This window comes from Electrona antarctica (genome assembly GCF_951216825.1).
Source record: "Electrona antarctica genome assembly, chromosome: 7".
Lineage (NCBI taxonomy): Eukaryota > Metazoa > Chordata > Actinopteri > Myctophiformes > Myctophidae > Electrona > Electrona antarctica.
Window position 1 is genome coordinate 58,255,884 of NC_136812.1, and position 19,448 is coordinate 58,275,331.

The 19,448-nt window shown below is 42.8% G+C and overlaps 1 protein-coding gene across 1 annotated transcript in view; it reads right to left on the reverse strand.

Moving 5' to 3' along the window:
- Positions 1-776: 776 nt before the first annotated feature.
- LOC306925925 (receptor-type tyrosine-protein phosphatase F-like) overlaps positions 777-19,448 on the reverse strand; it is a gene marked incomplete at its 5' end in the record, with an annotated part of 147,415 nt that continues 128,743 nt past the window's right edge. Inside the window, 7 exons of the mRNA XM_079505074.1 lie at positions 777-1,829; positions 6,509-6,644; positions 7,242-7,396; positions 7,998-8,123; positions 9,336-9,462; positions 15,588-15,766; positions 18,928-19,213. Coding sequence (XP_079361200.1) covers positions 1,761-1,829; positions 6,509-6,644; positions 7,242-7,396; positions 7,998-8,123; positions 9,336-9,462; positions 15,588-15,766; positions 18,928-19,213 — 1,078 coding nt within the window. The 3' untranslated portion in view covers positions 777-1,760. The remainder of the gene's footprint in view (positions 1,830-6,508; positions 6,645-7,241; positions 7,397-7,997; positions 8,124-9,335; positions 9,463-15,587; positions 15,767-18,927; positions 19,214-19,448) is intronic.

The following is a 19,448-nucleotide window of genomic DNA, read 5'->3' on the forward strand; positions in this document are numbered from 1 at the left end:
GGGAAAAGATTGGGTTGTATAGTATATCTGTGGCAGCACAAAATGGTCGCCACTGCTATCCATTCAATTATATTAGTAATATTGGCCACTCCTTGGCAAGTTTTCTTTTGTCACTGTATATTTGCACATAGGCCTACGCGAAAGTATATATGCCCAATATACGACGGACCCTTGCCATATCTGTATCTCGGAGAGAGTACAAATGTAACCAAAGGTTCAATATTATAGCACTGAGGATTTCAGCGTGTGCTGGTTCAGGAGTTCAGTCACAAAGGATTCAGTCCAAGCATACTGGCAGGTTTGAAGGTTCTGTGCAGAATAAGGTTCATTTTAAAGTCCAGAAGCGCTTGGCCGAAGGCCATCAAGTCCCAATTGTGCTTTGACCATCCACTCTTCCCTCTCCATAGACTCCCTCTAGCTCCGCTCCACAGTGTTAGAGATTGCTCTCTAATAACGCCAGGGACTATATGTTGTTCCTCTCTGACGGCATAATGGGAACGGATTTGACTGAGGGGCTGCCATTGTGCAGCCTCTAGCTTTTCACCAGAGGAGAAAAACTGCATTTCTTTTTTAATCCGATTCCAAAATGAGTTAATAATAGCACAGGCACACTCTTTACATACTAGAGCATGTCTGAGATAAATGCCAGAGCTGAAATCGACATGTAAATATGAAATAAATGCTTAAACATGTAGCTAGGTGTAATGTTAGTGTCCACAGAAGTGAATTAACCTTTCAGGCTTGTTTTCTCAACGTGTTGTTTCTCTGCAAGACATTACACTTTATATACTGCCATATATCTCCAAAACTGGTGGATCAAACTGAACAACCAAATATGCCAATCTGAAGCTATGATTCCCTGCTTTCATATGACATGAACAAAGGGTTAAAAAGAATCCAATGACTTACTGTTTGTAAAGGTGAGTCACAATTTAAAGACTATTCTTCTGCTACTTTACTTGCTCTCATGTGAACATGGTGGCTTTAGCTACCTAAAAAAAGGATAGCTAGTAAAGCCTGACTACCTATACTAGAAAGTCTACCACCTTAAATAGAAACACAATATCTAATGCATAATTTAAAAGAAACGGATCGTTTATCGTGTCTGGGACATTGTTTTGGTTGTGTTTTAAAGGTAAACAGGGTGTTACTTTCCCTTAGACTGAGTGGAAACACACTTACTAACCAGAATATTTTAAATACAAATTAAAAATATGGTTGTTGGTCGTTGACCAAATCTACTGTTTCCTTCTGGGAAAATGGCATTGACCCGATATGTAGGTGGCAGTATTAAGTTAATAGTCTGTTTTATTATTACAAGATATGTTACAAAAACCTTCTTTCGGTCAGTAGCATAAAGTATATCCTTTAGTTTTTACTAAAGTATAGAAGACCATGTGTAAACATTGTAAACCTGCTCACTGAGGAAACAGTGCATAGTCCCTTGGCATAGCATTAGAGAGAACTCGCTAATGCTATGGAACAGAGCTAGCTCCCTCCATCAGTCTTGGGACGTGAACTTGGTGTGGTGGACTATGGCTGAGACTCTGGTCCTTGGCCTGGCTTGGCTTCTCGCTGGGACTTGACGTGGTGGATTATGGCTGAGAATCTGGTCTTTGGCCTGGTTTGGCTTCTTTCTGGGACTTGGCGTGGTGGATTATGGCTGAGACTCTGGTCTTTGGCCTGGCTTCTTTCTGGGACTTGGCGTGGTGGATTATGGCTGAGACTCTGGTCTTTGGCCTGGCTTCTACTGGGATGGGTTATGTTGCATAGTGGTCAAAGCTTCCCAGGTACTCCAGTGCTGCCCTGTAGCATAGCTGGTACTGGTCCTGTAAAAAGAAAAGAGAGAGTTTAAAGATGGAGCGCCGTGATTTTTTTCCCACTCTAAAACATCCAAAAAGTGTACAGAATTTGTTAAAATGTCGTTGTAATGTGGACACGCCCACCAGTTCATTAACAAGTTGACTGCCACCTGGTGGACGCAGAGCCAACCTCAGACGGCCGAGCCGGTTGTAATGTGACCCACGCTGGATTCACATCCTGTTTGGGCGGCCATCGTAGATGCTAAATAAATTGCGTCAATGCTAGCGAGCTGAAATGAAGCCATCCTTGCTCTAGAAAGAGGCAATGTTCCAATCGGGATCACTGGATAATCAGCAAAGTCCTCCGAACATTGCGCGTTTTATCCAAACCATTCAGCTTTTTAGTCCGCCTGTATACAAGAAGTGAACGGCACTGCGGATGCGCGAACCCGTCTAGGATCACTAAAGAAGGAAAGGCCAAGCCAAAAAATATATATATAATAATAATCAGCGATCCGGTTTGATATCAATAAAAAAGCTTATCTGGTATAGCGCTCCATCATAAGCAGTTGCCGGTTGGATTCTAATTGGCGGAACGTTCCGGCACGAGCAGTTAATTGGTTAAGTATGCCTGGTTTGCCTGGTGGCTGGTGATGGGTGGTGATCCACCTGACCTGAAGCCACACCCACAGCTGTTGTTGTATGATAAAGGGGAGGGGATGATATTGTGACGTCACTATATCACTGTTTTTTTGTTTTTTCATTGGCACGTTTGACTGTCAAGGTTTCTGCAGCCTTCTGGAAGAAACCCTAAATACAAAGGGAAGACATCATTGCACATAACAACCACACCAAGGGGTCTAATGAAGTTCGGTCACCTCATAAACACTGGAACAAACTGGGAAAAAAAAAATAATAATCACATGTGAACAATAAATATGGCAGCAAGTATTTATAGCATAATTATAAATAACCGGTCGCCAGCCCAGTCTATGGACTTTAATGTTTGTTTTGGGCAACGTAAGACGCCATCTGGCTGACATAAATACTGCCCTCGCTGCACGTTAGTGGTGGAAAAAGTACAAAAATATGTTACTTAAGTAGAAGTACTGATTCTCTACTTGAAAATTACTTAAGTAAAAGTACAAAGTACCCATTAAGAAAGTTACTTAAGTAAAAGTATAAAAGTACCTCAAATGAAATGTGAGGAGTTAACGGGTAATTACGGGACCGGTATTTTGCCTGTAAACCTCAAGTTTAGCGGGCATATACATGTAATATACGGTAATATACGAGTGTGATGGTACAATTCGGGAGTTTACGGGAGTTTGTTGGAAAGTTTACCGGGAGTTTCCTGTAATATACACATCCGTATTCCAAGCTTTTTGCGCAGTGAAAGTACCCGGTGTAAAATGTACTTAAGTATAAAAGTAAAAAGTACAAAGTACAACATGCTTTTCAAAATGCCTACAAAGAAGTCCAAAAGTGGCTTTATTTCAACACTCGTCTCGAAACTGGCCATTCATTATCAATGGCATTTAATGTTTGTGTTGGGATAAACACTAGAAACTGGCCATTCATTATCAATGGCATTTAATGTTTGTGTTAGGATAAACACTAGAAACTGGCCATTCATTATCAATGGCATTTAATGTTTGTGTTGGGATAAACACTAGAAACTGGCCATTCATTATCAATGGCATTTAATGTTTGTGTTAGGATAAACACTAGAAACTGGCCATTCATTATAATGTTTGTGTTAGGACAATGTTTGTGTTTACGCACCCTCAGGTTGCAAGCAAGCTCACACACAAATATATTTCAGATGGGGGTCCACAGTCATTTATGTCACAGTCCCAGGCAGGACTGTGTTTTTCTTGTCTGTCTGTCTTGTCAGTGTCTGTGCTATGTGTGGGTGTGTGCGTGGGCGTAGGCTTGGCTCCAATTTACCACTTGGCTCACCTGTTTCCAGTCCCAATCTACGCTCCTGCCTGCCATCAGCTCATCACCTCCAGCCTATAAAGCCCCGGCCTTCCCACTCTACAGATCGCCAGATTGTTGAATCAACCACAGTGGTAGTAGACACTTCTAGCCAGTATCTCAGTGTTTGTTCCCAGTGAACTTCAGAACCTCGTGTTTTCTAGTGCTTTAGTTTGCATTCTGCCTGTACTCACCGCTCTCCTCTCCTCCTCCTCAGACCACACCTGCCTGCCTCCTGCCTGCCTGCCTGCCAGCCCATGCCTGTTTGCATCTTGCCCTGCTCTGCCTGCCTACCAGTTTGTTTAAATAAACACCCTTGAACTTTCGAACTTTTGTCTGTGTCTGCGTTTGGGTCCGCCAGTTCTTGGTACCGTGACAATTTAGGGGAGAATGGGGAGAGCCATTGCAATTTGCAAAACAGACATTATAATTGTGTGAATTCACGCATTATAATTGGCCCTTCACTAATTAAGCCCCACCCACTAGCTGCGAGGGCAAACTGTCTCCCATTGAGATATGTTAAATGATTTCTCCATAAAAATAATCGATCATTTCAGTAGCAAGAGCTTGAAAATGTCTTCTAAATCTAGTCAAAAAAGTCTACAGTAGGCTATAGGCCTATGAACAAATGTGGATTACATTATTGGGGGAGAAAGTTAAAACCGATATCAACTTTAACGACCATCTCGTTCGACAGACGTTTATATGCAATGCACGGTAAGACTAGGCCTACAGTGATTATTATTGCAGTCACCTGGATGGGTGAGTCGTGTAACGTTCCTGGCGTTAAGCTGTGTATGTGACGAAAACTGCAATAACCAGCAGCGTGCGTCAGACACACACACACACACACACACACACGCACACACACATGTATGTATGTAACGAAGTAAAAGTAAAAGTACAGAAAAAGAAAAATGGTAAATAAAAGTACAAATTCTCAAAACGTGTACTTAAGTACAGTAACAAAGTAATTGTACTTTGTTATTTTCCACCACGTGAGGGCGTGCAGCGAGCTGTGATATTAGTGTGATATTAGTACAAATACCAGTGGCGACTGGTGTATTTTCACCCAAAGATAAGCCAAAATGTGCCATGTCATCACACTAGTTTATTTTGATGAATGAAATAGCTTTAATTTGTACTTAGGCCATGGCCTAGTAGTAATGCATTTGTGGAATTGACTTTTGGTTAATAATGACATGGTGCTGTATAGAGGGTATGCACGGGACATCATCATCATACTCAGACTTTCTGATTGCATTAAATTACGTTAAATAATGTTGAACTCACTTTGCCACTCGATTTTCCATTCACTTTATGCATGCACATGCCCTGTATTAACACCTTGAGGGCCCGGACCTATTTAATCCATTAATAAAATGTGCCCATCATTTATAGCGCCCGGACCACTTTTACCGGGGGACCGGAAGTTGTTCTGAATTTCTGTGTAGCAGCTAACAATAGCCACACCACTCTAGAGTCGATCGACAACAACGGGAGGTAAGAATAAATCTATCGTGACTAGCGACTGGACCGTCTAACACAGGATCTTTTTTCATAATTAGACGGGATGATTTATTATCGCGAGTTATGAACGTTTTAAGATTTTCGTTGTCGTCCGCTAAACAGGCAGGGAACATTTTCGATGACGTGTCACTGTTGTGCAACACCGAGGATTGGGCAACCAGCGCTCCTAGGCTGTGGAGCGATGCGACCGGTTTTGATATCATTAATCTCCATCCCTTTTATCAATCTCCGTCCTGGGCAACTGACCATGAACTTGAACTTGACGGTGATCTCCGTCTGGGGCCCTTAAACTGTTAATTATGATCCATATCCATTCACTGCAACAACGACAGACACTGCATTCTTTATTATTTATCCTGTATCATACAAACCAAACTGCATGTACATTGGTGGGGAACTCAGCAAGTTGTGGTGCTTTTCAATAAGCTTGTTTTATACTTTGACGCACAACGGTATTGCACATTGAACATTACAATGTGTCGTGGATGTGACACGTTTTGAGCTAGTAGATCTGTAGATTATCAGCTGGTTAACACCCCAACATATAATGTTATTTTAATACTTCAATGAACACATCTCAGTCTCAAGGTCTTCACACACGTGACGATCAAACAATCTGAAAATGTGTCGGCGAACAGTTTGCATCACACTATTGACTATTCACACACTATTGTCGATGTCTCCTTCATACGACTTGGGGCCTTTTAGTTGCGGAGATAATAATTCAAAATAAAATCTAAAAATAGTGTTGCTTAATCACTAAGCGTGTTGGAATTTTGGACTCACGAAACAAATCACTATCTAGACTAGACGATGGTTATACTAAATTATTTTGGGTCCCTATACCTTTTGTTTCCTACATTTTGTTTTTCATTGTTATTTAATGAGTTTGAGTTAAAACTTTTTTTTTTATGATTTCTTTCAGTAATGAAGAAAATCATGAAGAAATCAAAGACAAATCAAAGCAAATCCATGAATTAAAAGGCAAATGCTTAAGAAGTAGTGAAAATAGCCGATCTACAAGCTCAGAACGTGGCGCAAAGCGCTGCGTTGTGAGCTTGTAGATCAGCTATTTTCACTAGTTTGGGTGCCCCAGGGAAACATCATAGTTTTCTTTTGGGTCACTGCGTATAACTAGAGCATAACTATTTGATTCCTCGTGACACGTGAGATGGTGCTGCATGATGGTACAGTACCTCTGTCTGCACCATGGCAGGTCTCTGGGTTCGCAGCATTTTGACGGTCTGGAAGAGATCCACCACGCCCTCGTAGCGCATCCTCTCCAACACGATGCTCAATGTGATGAACACACCTGTCCTCCCCACACCAGCACTGGGGGAATGGCACGCACGCACGCACGCACGCACGCACGCACGCACACACACACACACACACACACACACACACACCGTCCGTGGTTACATCAAAAGCTATTTTTGCCGTAACACTTTCCCTAGCCTCGACGACCTTACAGCAGTCGTATGCAAATAAGACTGAGCGTCTGCTAAATGCCTAAATTCTACATTCAATTAAATTAATTGTAAGCAATCTTTTAGCATTTTGCCATTTTTAACCCTTAAACCAATACTTTTATAATCCTAACACTAAACTCAATTATCTAAAGAGCAAACTCAATTGTCAATTGTAATCCTAAACATGAACATCAAACTATTAGAGGCGTAATCCTAGCCCCAACGTGACTGTTTTATGAATTGTAACCATAGTTACAATGCCAATACCTTTCAATGCCATGACAGACCTTTCTCTTATGGGGACCTAAAGATGTTCCCCTAAGATCAAGTTTGTCAGGTTTTAACTATCCTTGTGAGGATGTTAAGATACTATGTAGATATGTATGCACGCACGCACGCACGCACGCACGCACGCACGCACGCACGCACGCACGCACGCACGCACGCATGCAGTTACCTGCAGTGCACAGTGATAGGTCCATCTTGGCCAAACTGTTCCTTTGTTTTATGAACTTGTCCGATGAAGTCGATGAAGCCCTCCCCCGTCTTGGGGACGCCCTGCTCAGGCCAGTCAGTGAACTGGAACTGTCGGATTGTTCTGGACTGCCCATCCTGAGGGGCGCAAAGGGAAACAACAATGGGTCTCATTCACAGAGCGCGCTCGCAAAGTTCTACTAACGTGGGATCCACAAAGGGAAACAGCAACAATGGGTCTCGTTCACAGAGCCACTCGTAAAGTTCTACTAACGTGGGATCCACAAAGGGAAACAGCAACAATGGGTCTCGTTCACAGAGCCACTCGTAAAGTTCTACTAACGTGGGATCCACAAAGGGAAACAGCAACAATGGGTCTCGTTCACAGAGCCACTCGTAAAGTTCTACTAACGTGGGATCCACAAAAGGGTTCTTACAAGATGATGAACCCCACCTGTCGGGATCAATTAGGTCATCCATCTGTTCGAATGGCCGCATGAGCCCAATGTGGCCATTTGAGTCATTTACTGGTCATATTTTCAGATGGGGTCGGCAGCCAATTACGTATAATTTGTGTGGTCCTTGACATGAAATATTGAGAACCACTGATATCGAATCATAGGTATTTCAGAAAACTGTCAGGATTCAGAAGACTTTTTTTTTTTAAATTTTGACAGGCCTAAATGAACACGAACTTGATTTAGTAGTGTGGTAAAATAATGAAAACGATGAGACGTACCCTGGCGTCGGTGACCTTGAACTCTCTCAGGATGTACTGAGGCATGTTGTATTCAGCCATGGGATCCACCACAAAGTACTGGTAGCGCGCAGAGCGCTCCGCGGGCCAGTACTGATGACACTTCTCCTGCAAAATGCAAAACAAAAAAAACAACAACCCACAAAATAAAACATCAATCATAGTATTACATTGCACAGCGGTTCTCAACCTCAACCAAGCACCATGGCTTGTAGATCTGCTATTGTACAGGCTTTACAGGTTTATGGTTAAATGCCCCAAAATGTCAATCCTCACAAATAAACCGGTGCGTGTGTGCGTGCGTGCGTTTGTGCATTGCGGATTAGTCCGACATCCCAATTACTAACCCTATAGCCTTTGTGGCTTCCGCAAGTGGAAGCCACGGATTAGTCTTACAATTTAGGCATTTACCAGACTAACGGGACGTTTGTCGGACTAATGGGACGTCGGATTAATGGGATGTATGGACTAATGGGACGTCAGACAAATGGGACGTCGGACTAACGGGACGTCAGACTAACGGGACGTCGGACTAATGGGACGTCGGACTAATGGGACGTCAGACTAACGGGACGTCGGACTAATGGGACGTCAGACTAACGGGACGTCGGACTAATGGGACGTCAGACTAACGGGACGTCGGACTAATGGGACGTCAGACTAACGGGACGTCGGACTAATGGGACGTCAGACTAACGGGACGTCGGACTAATGGGACGTCGGACTAACGGGATTGTAGGACTAATGGGACGTCGGACTAAAGGGGTGTCGGACTAACGGGACGTTTGTCGGACTAATAGGATGTCGGATTAATGGGATGTATGGACTAATGGGACGTCGGACTAATGGGACGTCGGACTAACAGGATGTAGGACTAATGGGACGTCGGACTAACGGGATGTAGGACTAATGGGACGTTGGACTAACGGGATGTCGGACTAATGGGACGTTGGACTAACGGGATGTCGGACTAATGGGACGTCGGACTAACGGGACGGGACGTTTGTCAGACTAATGGGACGTTTGTCGGACTAATGGGATGTCGGACTAACGGCAGCTGCGTCTAGAGTCTCCCGGCGGATCCTGCCGGGAGCTGCCTATGCCATAGAAAGCATAGGAGGACCCCAGGCTAAAAGACTAAAAGACTAGTTATGTCTAAACTAAAACCTGTACCCCAAGTCATACTGTTGAGGTAAAAAGCGGGTATTTCTGACTATTGTCCGACTAATGTTGGACTATAGGTTGTCGGACTATTGGTATGTCGGAAAAGCGTGTGCACCCTTGTGCGTGCGTGCGTGTATTTGTGTTTGTTTCACTAACCCGGCCCATCTCTCGTAGTTTGGTCAGCATCACCACTATGGTAGAGTTGTGCTCCCACAGCATTCTCCAGAAGTCCTCCGTGGTCTCTGCCAGTGGACCCTGGCTCGCCAGGTAGGCTTTCTGCTGCCTGGGGGAAAAGCAATGAAAACAACAACGCTTGTCATGAATCACTTTCAAACATGACCTCTCTGACCTCTTCGATTTTGACAGCAAATTTCTGTTTCGATTTTGACAGCTAATTTTGATTTAGTTTTAGTCAAAGTCTTTGGAATACATTTTGATTTAGTTTTAGTCACATCTTAATCGACTGAAATGTTTTAGTGTTAGTCTAGTTTTAGTCGACTGGTACATAAACTGTAGATTTAGTCGACTAAAATGTATTTTGGCAAGCCTTGATGGGGGCTGATTTTAGACTTGGCTGCATGCTTGAAAATAGCAGATCTACAACACACGCAGCCCCGCAGTCATGTTCTACTGGAGTTCTACTGGATCTCTTCTCCACTAGTCTCTCTATATTGGTCTAGTTTTTATTTGTTCACGAAATTGTCAATGTATTTAGTCTTAGTTTTAGTCATCGTTGCTTGGGTATTTACTTTTTTTTGTTTTTGTTTTTGTCAGTGAATAAAGGTAGTCGGCGAACATTTTTCAACAAAATCAACGCTGCATCATCATAGGCAGAGATTTTGCACAAAATATTGTATTGTATTTGCCAGAGAATCACTGTGTTTACTTTATCTAACTATAAATGCACCAGGTCTCTGTGTGTACGTCTGTACGTCTGTAATCCACGTAACTCGAGAACCGTTCAAAATCTACACACGTGTTCCACACCCCAACAGGGAGTGCAGTGCCCGGTGTCGAGTCGGTCGGACCCACGGTTGTCCATAACCGCCCCATAAAGGCCTCTGCCCGGGCTCTGGACAGGGCCCCTGCCCAGGGTCCATATATTGAGCTGGCCTGTTCTGACCTCACAACATTCCATATTTGGGCATGGCTGACTGATTGAATCGTATCGTATCGTATCGCCATAATGAACCAATATCGTCCATGTATCGTATCGTATCGTCAACCATGTATATCGTGAGACGCATCGTATCGCTGTTCAAATGTTTCTTTACACCCCTAGGTCGGGACCCATTTGTGGGTCCCCTTAGTTTTTTGTTTCCTACATTTGGTTTTTAATTACAAGTAAGACGCGTAAACACGGGAAGCGAACGGAGCTGTTGTGGCAGTCTGACACACACACACACACACACACACACACACACACACACACACACACACACACACACAGAGACAGAGATACCTCTGTATCGTTCCAATTTCAGTTGCCCTCTGGTGGCGGGCGGGTGGTGTTACAGCGTGACACACACACAGACACACACACAGACGTGGGTGGGTGACGTGACATGCTGTCCTTTGCTGTCCTCAGTGTCAAACGCGTATAAATAAAAGATATATTTGTCAAAAACCTTCTGAATATTGTGCAGGACATTATGCTTCATGTGAACATACTCAAGATTAAAACATTTCATTCCTCATTTCTTCAGAATTTTCAACCAAACATAGCAAAACTCATATGGTTTGACTGTCCTGGCCCTGTTTCTCAAAGTAGGAACTTGAATAAAACTAAGGGGAAAAAATGCTAAAATTCTTTTAAAAATTCCATAAATATAATATAGATGTTTATTTGTGAGCCTGATCTTTTCAAAGTCCAAGCATAATGTTTTCAGTAATTTCTGATCAAAAAGATTTTGTCCCCCAAATCAAAATCATATTGTGTGACACCATTTTGGGAAATTTCAACAGGCAATTGTTTGGACACCCATTGGGATAGAGAGGTCCTTCTTCAGTAAGGCTGCTCAGCACTTGCATTACAATAGCATGACAGGTGTCTGTGGTGAATTATCATTTTAACATTTCCATGAAATACGATCTTGTTGGAACGCTGACCAATGCGACTCATCCGAGTGTCTGTGGGTGTGACACCTTTTTCATTAAAAAAGCTAAAGTTATTAGATTTTTTGGTCATAATTACATGTAAATCTATGTTGCTTTGTTATAGCTAGCATGTTGTTAGCATGCTAATGTGTAGCTAGTAGCCTCAAGGTTATGTTAAGTGCAGAAAACATAATATGGTGTGACACTATATCATAATGGTGTGACTGTCTGCCTGTCACGCCATATGACTTTTTTGTCACACCATATGATGCAAACTGTATTTTCCTACAGATATAACAATAAATAACAAAGACCCATGTTTCTTTTGTCCATTTAAACATTTGTTTTAAACAGCTTCACCTAAAATCTGCAACTATCCACAATAAAATGTGTTTAATTTTGTTTTATTAAGTCATTTGCATGTTATTCAATGTTAAAGCAATTTTCCTGTTGCTGTTTTTCCTGAGTAATTGTTTAATCAATCTGTAAAGTTCAGTACTCACTAATAGGTAGGTTAAAACACAGTTTGCTTTGAGAAATGAAGATATGATCATACGGTGTGACACTAAATCATTTGGTGTGACGTTCCAAATAGTGAAAAAAATCATACCTTTATTAATGATGAAACCATTAATGTTCATGGATTACATAGCAAATAGTATCAGGAAGAGTCACAAATATTTGTGTAATTTTAGAGAAAGTTGTGTCACAATAAATACAAAATATGTTGAAAGACCGACAACATGGGCCTCACATTGAGTGTTGATTACGAAAATAATATACAGATTTAAGAAATTTTCACAAAACTATAGTGGATTACAGGTTAGTTATGATAAAGGACTTTGATAAAGTGAGTAACTTAAGAAAGGTGTACTCCATTTTCATTTTATAAACAATTATTGTCATGTCACACCATATGATGATTTTAGGCACAAGTACAACAAAATGCTGAATAAATTCTGATTCCAATAAAATATCTAAAAACAAAATATGTTTCCATAAAGATGAGAGTGAGTAGAACAAAAGTAAATGATTTTTATTCCTGTTATTTAAAGGTTTTTAAAAAACACTTTTTTAGGGGTGTCACGTCACTGACCCACAGACAGTTTAGGCCAGCTTCTATAGTTAGTGCTCACTTCGTTCGCAATCACTTTGTTCGCAATTATTATTTCAAAACATTTTCAAAAAACATTCTGCAAAAAAGCAAAATCTTTCATGAACAAAATCAAAATCCAATGATTGTTTTTGTTCGAGTCCGTAATGAAAAATCTAAGAAATTCCATAAAAACACATGAAGAAAAGTGAAAATAGCCGATCTACAAGCTCACAACGTGGCATGAAAGCGACAAGTTGTGAGCTTGTATAGAACGTCTATTTTCACTAGTTTGGGTCCCGGGGCGAATATCTAATTCCTGTTTTGGGTCACGGGCTGAAAGGTTTGGGAACCACTGGGCTATGCTACCCTGCCTGGCAGAGACAACATGGAGCACACATTTGTAGTATTCATGTAGTACATTCATTAAAATATGTTCTGGACTATACAGCTCTTTAACCCCCCCCCAGAAGCAAAGATTTGACTGTTTGCTCTGAAAGAATATATATTCAAAGGTTTGCGCCACATTTTTTATTTTGTTTAAAAAATAGCAGATCTACAAGCGGCACTCAAGTCGACGAACGTTGGCCCAAGTCGACCCAAGTCAACCTGGTTCAATTCAATGGCTCAAACCACACCAATGGGTTGCCAAAACTCGCCATGCATCTACTCGCAAACGTTCAGTTGCAACAAGGAGTCACATGGCAACCCATTGGTGTGGTCTGGGCTTAATCATTCGTGTCAATTACAACACCCTTGAGTTGATCTCAAACTGAAACCAATCAATCTAGCCAGACGTGGGCTTTGGAAGCTCCCTATATTGTTGACATTGTTAACAGATGTCCTTTCACACAACACAGCCACTAGAGGGAACTGTTTCACCATGCATCAGGTATTATTAATACCTATTAATACCTGCACACAACTATGTGTAGAATGTTAATATAACACGCACGCGCGCGCGCGCACGCACGCACGCACGCACGCACGCACGCACGCACGCACGCACGCACGCACGCACGCACGCACGCACGCACGCACGCACGCACGCACACACACACACACACACACACACACGTCCAGCTTTTAATGTATGTTCACAAACTTGGTCCTACACAAACATTAAATTGATCAATTCCCATTGACAATGAATGGACAATTTTACGTCATAGTGTCTGAGCAAATCGGCATAGTGTCTATTTTACGCCATGATGATGTACGATGATAAGATCGGCCCTCGATGAAAAGAGTGCCCCTCACTTCACACAGGTGTGATTTTTCTTAGAAATAAAGGATGCCCGGCTGGGTGAATATCAGGCAAAGTGCTCCTTTTCTTCTTGTGTGTGTGACATGCATTCTCACAAAAACACACTTGTTATTTCACTCCATATACTTCATGTGTCAGCAATGTGTTGTTACAGCAGCTCTGACAATACGACCAATTTGTTCAGACAGTAGAAACACCCCCCCCTGTTTGGAATCTGTCTTCCTTACGTCCTTCACAGGTTTTCCCTTGTCTTTTTTTTTAACTTATTTTTGAGTGGTGCAACCACTCCTATAGACAGCTATGTGTGTGGCTGTGTCCCTGTGTCCGAGCACGAAAATAGCGTTTGTTCACCACCAAGTGTCACTGTTGCACAGCCTATAACACAGACACACACAGGCCAGGGAGGAGGGCTTGTTGCGAATGCAGTGTAACCCAGGCAGAACATGTCTGTCTGTCTGTCTGTCTGTCTGTCTGTCTGTCTGTCACGCTGTGACACCACCCGCCTGCCACCAGAGGGCGCAGCTGTATCACACACAAAAAACACATGCACACACACACACACACACACACACACACACACACACACACACGCACGCACACACGTGCACGCACACACACACACACACACACACACACACACACACACACACACACACACACACACACACACACAGTAGAAAACTTAAAAAAGACAGACAAAAAAACGTTTACAGTACAGTACAGTACCACTTCAGATGAGTCTGATTTTTTTAACCACGGTAGTGAAGGCTCTCCAATGAAGGCTCTGTTCCATTTAGTGTAACACAGTGGTTCTCAAACCTACAAATGTACAAATGGTTCCATTTTCAGAGTTACACACCCATAAGGGACCATTTGGAACCCCTCCAAGTACCCATGAGGGTGCCTGGACCACACTTTGAGGCTGCTGTGCATAGAACCTATTCTATCTCTGGTGTTGTCATTGCCGTAGTCGAATTCTCACCTGTATCCTATTCTATATCTGGTGTTGTCATTGCCGTAGTAGAATTCTCACCTGTATCCTGTTCTAACTCTGGTGTTGTCATTGCCGTAGTAGAATTCTCACCTGTATCCTGTTCTAACTCTGGTGTTGTCATTGCCGTAGTAGAATTCTCACCTGTATCCTGTTCTAACTCTGGTGTTGTCATTGCCGTAGTAGAATTCTCACCTGTATCCTGTTCTAACTCTGGTGTTGTCATTGCCGTAGTAGAATTCTCACCTGTATCCTGTTCTAACTCTGGTGTTGTCATTGCCGTAGTAGAATTCTCACCTGTATCCTATTCTATATCTGGTGTTGTCATTGCCGTAGTAGAATTCTCACCTGTATCCTGTTCTAACTCTGGTGTTGTCATTGCCGTAGTAGAATTCTCACCTGTATCCTATTCTAACTCTGGTGTTGTCATTGCCGTAGTAGAATTCTCACCTGTATCCTATTCTAACTCTGGTGTTGTCATTGCCGTAGTAGAATTCTCACCTGTATCCTATTCTAACTCTGGTGTTGTCATTGCCGTAGTAGAATTCTCACCTGTATCCTATTCTAACTCTGGTGTTGTCATTGCCGTAGTAGAATTCTCACCTGTATCCTATTCTAACTCTGGTGTTGTCATTGCCGTAGTAGAATTCTCACCTGTATCCTATTCTAACTCTGGTGTTGTCATTGCCGTAGTAGAATTCTCACCTGTATCCTATTCTAACTCTGGTGTTGTCATTGCCGTAGTAGAATTCTCACCTGTATCCTATTCTAACTCTGGTGTTGTCATTGCCGTAGTAGAATTCTCACCTGTATCCTATTCTAACTCCGGTGTTGTCATTGCCGTAGTAGAATTCTCACCTGTATCCTATTCTAACTCTGGTATTGTCATTGCCGTAGTAGAATTCTCACCTGTATCCTATTCTAACTCTGGTATTGTCATTGCCGTAGTAGAATTCTCACCTGTATCCATCAATGAAGCTGGCGTTGATGTAGTCGGAGCCCTCCACGCCTCTGATTGGCTGCAGGCAAACGCGGCTGGACTCGAAAGGCATGATGTTGACCAGGCGGTTCTTGAACTTGTTGCACGGCAGGTTGGCACTGATGAATCTTGAGGTATGTGCTTTAGTGTTGGCCAGTTTCTGAGGATGTAAATCGCAGGCACGTCTTGAATTTATCTCCGCCGATCTCTTCACAAAAAGCCTTTTAACCCATTTCGACCTGAGGCCGATTCTAAAAAATAGGCTTCTACAGTTTTCTATGCCACTGGTGCTCAACATTTTTCATGTCAAGGACCCACAGAATTATCTGTATATGGTCGCCGACCCCCATCGGAAAATGTGAGATTTGAGTTAAAAAATTTCACAGTGAAAGAATATAATATTCAAAGATTTGCGCCACATTTTCACGATTTTTTTCAAAAATAGCAGATGTACAAGCTCGATCTTGTAGATCTGCTATTTTTCAATAGCTAAAGTCTTAAAACACCAAAAGGGGTTCCCGTTTTGAATGGGCTAAAGTGCAAATTCAACTGTTCAACTGGTTGTGAACCATGCAGTCAGAGGGCAGACCAGGCTAGTATTATCCTTATAAAGACAAGAGCAGTTCAGACCAAGAACTATCTATAATAAGACCATCCTTTATTCTGACCCCTCCCCGAAAAGGCCTATGTGTCCTGAGTCCTGACCCCTTATCAATGATTTATAGCCTACATTATGGATAATTAGTATGGTTATCCGTCTCAACTGCTCATTATGCACTTTCATGATGCCACTGCATTGGTCCGACGACTCATTCTAAAGTGTCGTTCGCTCCTGTGATTGTTCCATGAGCAGTTTGAGCACGTGCACCCATAGACATCAAAGGGTGCTCGCGCCCCTGCCCTTTAACCTGTCTGTAAAAAAAATCTACCCTCTCCAGACCATGAATTATTTTTCTCAATTTTGGGCCAACAGTATTTCAGCCCCTGCCTCTCTAACATTCTCTGCACATAATCCGTCCCTGGATGGTTCCCTGTGTTGTACGCTATACAACAGGCCTTTCTCTCTCCACCTTTCATACTTTATGATGTGTGCATTTGCTTTGCTTACCCCTAGGGCCTAGTAGGGAGTCATTACAAAATGGGGGCTAATCCAGGATTATTACTAAGCCTATAACCCTAACCTCACACGAAACTACTGGCATTTCAGAAGCACGTCGTACCCCTTTGTTCTCACGCTCGAAATACAAGCACAACGTCTCCCTGTGTAAAAAAAAAACCCATCCTAAGAATGCAATGCAGACATAATAGTCACTAAAGACACCCCCCTCCAACCAACAACACCAATAAAGAACCACACAGTATGGCATGTCAGTGAAATCTACAGCGTCAACACCTCCCAAATGCCTCTTTTTAAAAATGTATTATTATCCTCCTCCGCACTCCGCTGACAGCTACGCAATATGATTCCTCCACATTGGCAAAAAGCAAAGTGTCAGTTTCAGTAATACTAGAAGAATACATTGGTTTGCGGCAGTGTGTGTGTGTGTGTGTGTGTGTGTGTGTGTGTGTGTGTGTGTGTGTGTGTGTGTGTGTGTGTGTGTGTGTGTGTGTGTGTGTGTGTGTGTGTGTGTGTGTGTGTGTGTGTGTGTGCGTGCGTGCGTGCGTGCGTGCGTGCGTGCGTGCGTGCGTGCGTGCGTGCGTGCGTGCGTGCATGCGTGTGGTTACTCGTTGTGGATATCCTCGCAGAGCCGGCCTGCTCACGATTATAAGGTCAAGCACGATGAAATTAGGAACAGTCTCACGTCGGCCCCTCCTATGAATAACCAAGTGTTTCAAGAGGTGTAAACCCAGGAAAAGTCCTGGCCCTGATAAACTCAGTGGGCGCCTGCTAAAAACATGTGCTGACCATATAGGCCCCATTTTTTATTATATTTTTAATTTGTCCCTCTCCCTGCAGAAGGTGCCTTCTCTTTGGAAACAGTCCATAGTGGTGCCCGTTGCCAAAATAAAGCACCCTATGGAACTGAACGACTTCCGACCTGTTGCCCTGACCTCTCTGGTTATGAAACAACTTGAAAAACTGGTTAAAACAGAGCTCCTGGTCAAAACTGAACGTATGTTAGACCCCTTTCAGTTTGCCTACAGAACCAGGAGAGGCGTGCAAGACGCCTCATCGACCTTACTGAACCTTCTATAACATTTAGAAGGCAGTAAGAAGCACGCCAGGCTGCTCTTTGTTGATTTTTCCATCAGCTTTTAATACAATACCGCCTCATGTTCTGGCGGACAAACGTATTCATTTATTCTGTCTTGTAAGGCTGGATCCTTGACTTTCTTAACCCATTTTGGGGCGGGAACCCCTTTTGGTGTTAGCATTATGTTATGCTTTAGCTATTGAAAAATAGCAGATCTACCAGCTCATAGCGCACCACCAGGTCTGCTATTTTTGAAAATCGAAGAACGACTGACATAGAAACATAGCTTTTTCAGAAAACAGTCAGGATGTAGAAGATATTTTTAGAATCTGATCTCAGGTCAAAATGGGTTAAGAAAGCCAAGTGCATTCGTATGGACAACTCGCATCCCCTCAGCTGCTCCCTTCTGGCCTCGGCCTAAAGGTCCCAGGGGCCACTAGTAACCGATATAAAATGTCCTTTGTGCCTGTATCTATTCAGGCCTTAAATGCTGATATGAGGAGGAGGTAACTTTGTCGCTTCTTGTATTTTTAATATACAAGTTTTATCATTAAACAGAACGCTCATTAACACGTTAAAGGCGTCGTTGGCGGTGCGGGAACCCCATTTGGTGTTTTAAGGATTATGTTATACTTTAGCTATTGAAAAATAGCAGATCTACAAGCTCATAGCGAGTGCCACGCTACAAATCTGCTATTTTTGAAAAATTGTGAAAATGTGGCACAAATCCTTTAATATATATTCTTTCAGAGCGAACGTTTTTAACTCAAATCCTTGCTTCTCAGGGGGTCCCTGGAACAATGAGTTATAGAGGAATGTCTTGCAGAAAACAGCGAGTTGAGAAAACTTCACTTCTGTGGTCTCTAACGTTACACCTAGCTACATGTTTAAGCATTTATTTCAGATATGCTGAAATAAGTGTATAGTTACTTAGTGTATACTAAGTAAGTAGTATGTGAAGAGTCTGCCTGTGCTATTAACTCATTTTGGAAAAAAAAGGTTTTTCTCCACTGGTGAAAAACTGGAATTTGCGCGATGGCAGGATCTCAGTCATATCTGGTCACATTTGTAAAATCTGGTCTTAGTCCTATAAATGGGTTAATGGTTGTAATAATAATAATAATACCTTGAACTCCAGCTCCATGGCGGACAGGCTCTCGGTGGGCGGCACCACGCCCAGCGTCTGGATGTGCGCGTAGAGGCCGCGGGCCGGCACCTCCGTGTGTCCGCACGCCGCCGCCTCCAGCAGCGCGGCGTGCACGAAGGCGTACTGCTCCTCCGTCTGCACCATGTAGTTGCGCTGCGCGCGCATGCACGTCACGTGGCCATACACGTCCACAGACTTCTCGTGGCGCATGCGCTCCAGCATGGCCTCGATGACCACCAGGCAGCCGGTGCGCCCCACGCCCGCGCTGTTAAACATAGGAACGCAGTGTTGTTTTTGTCGACTAAAAGTAAGACGAAAAATGTTCGTCGTTTTTCCACTGAAGAAAACTAAATGGAAACTAAATGAAAACGAAGCTATTGTGACTAAAACTATGCTAAATGTATTGACAATTTCATCAACAGATTAAAACTAGACTAAAATGTCAGGAAGGGACTAGTGGACAAGAGATCCAGTATAAGTCATTTTACACTTGGTTGCAT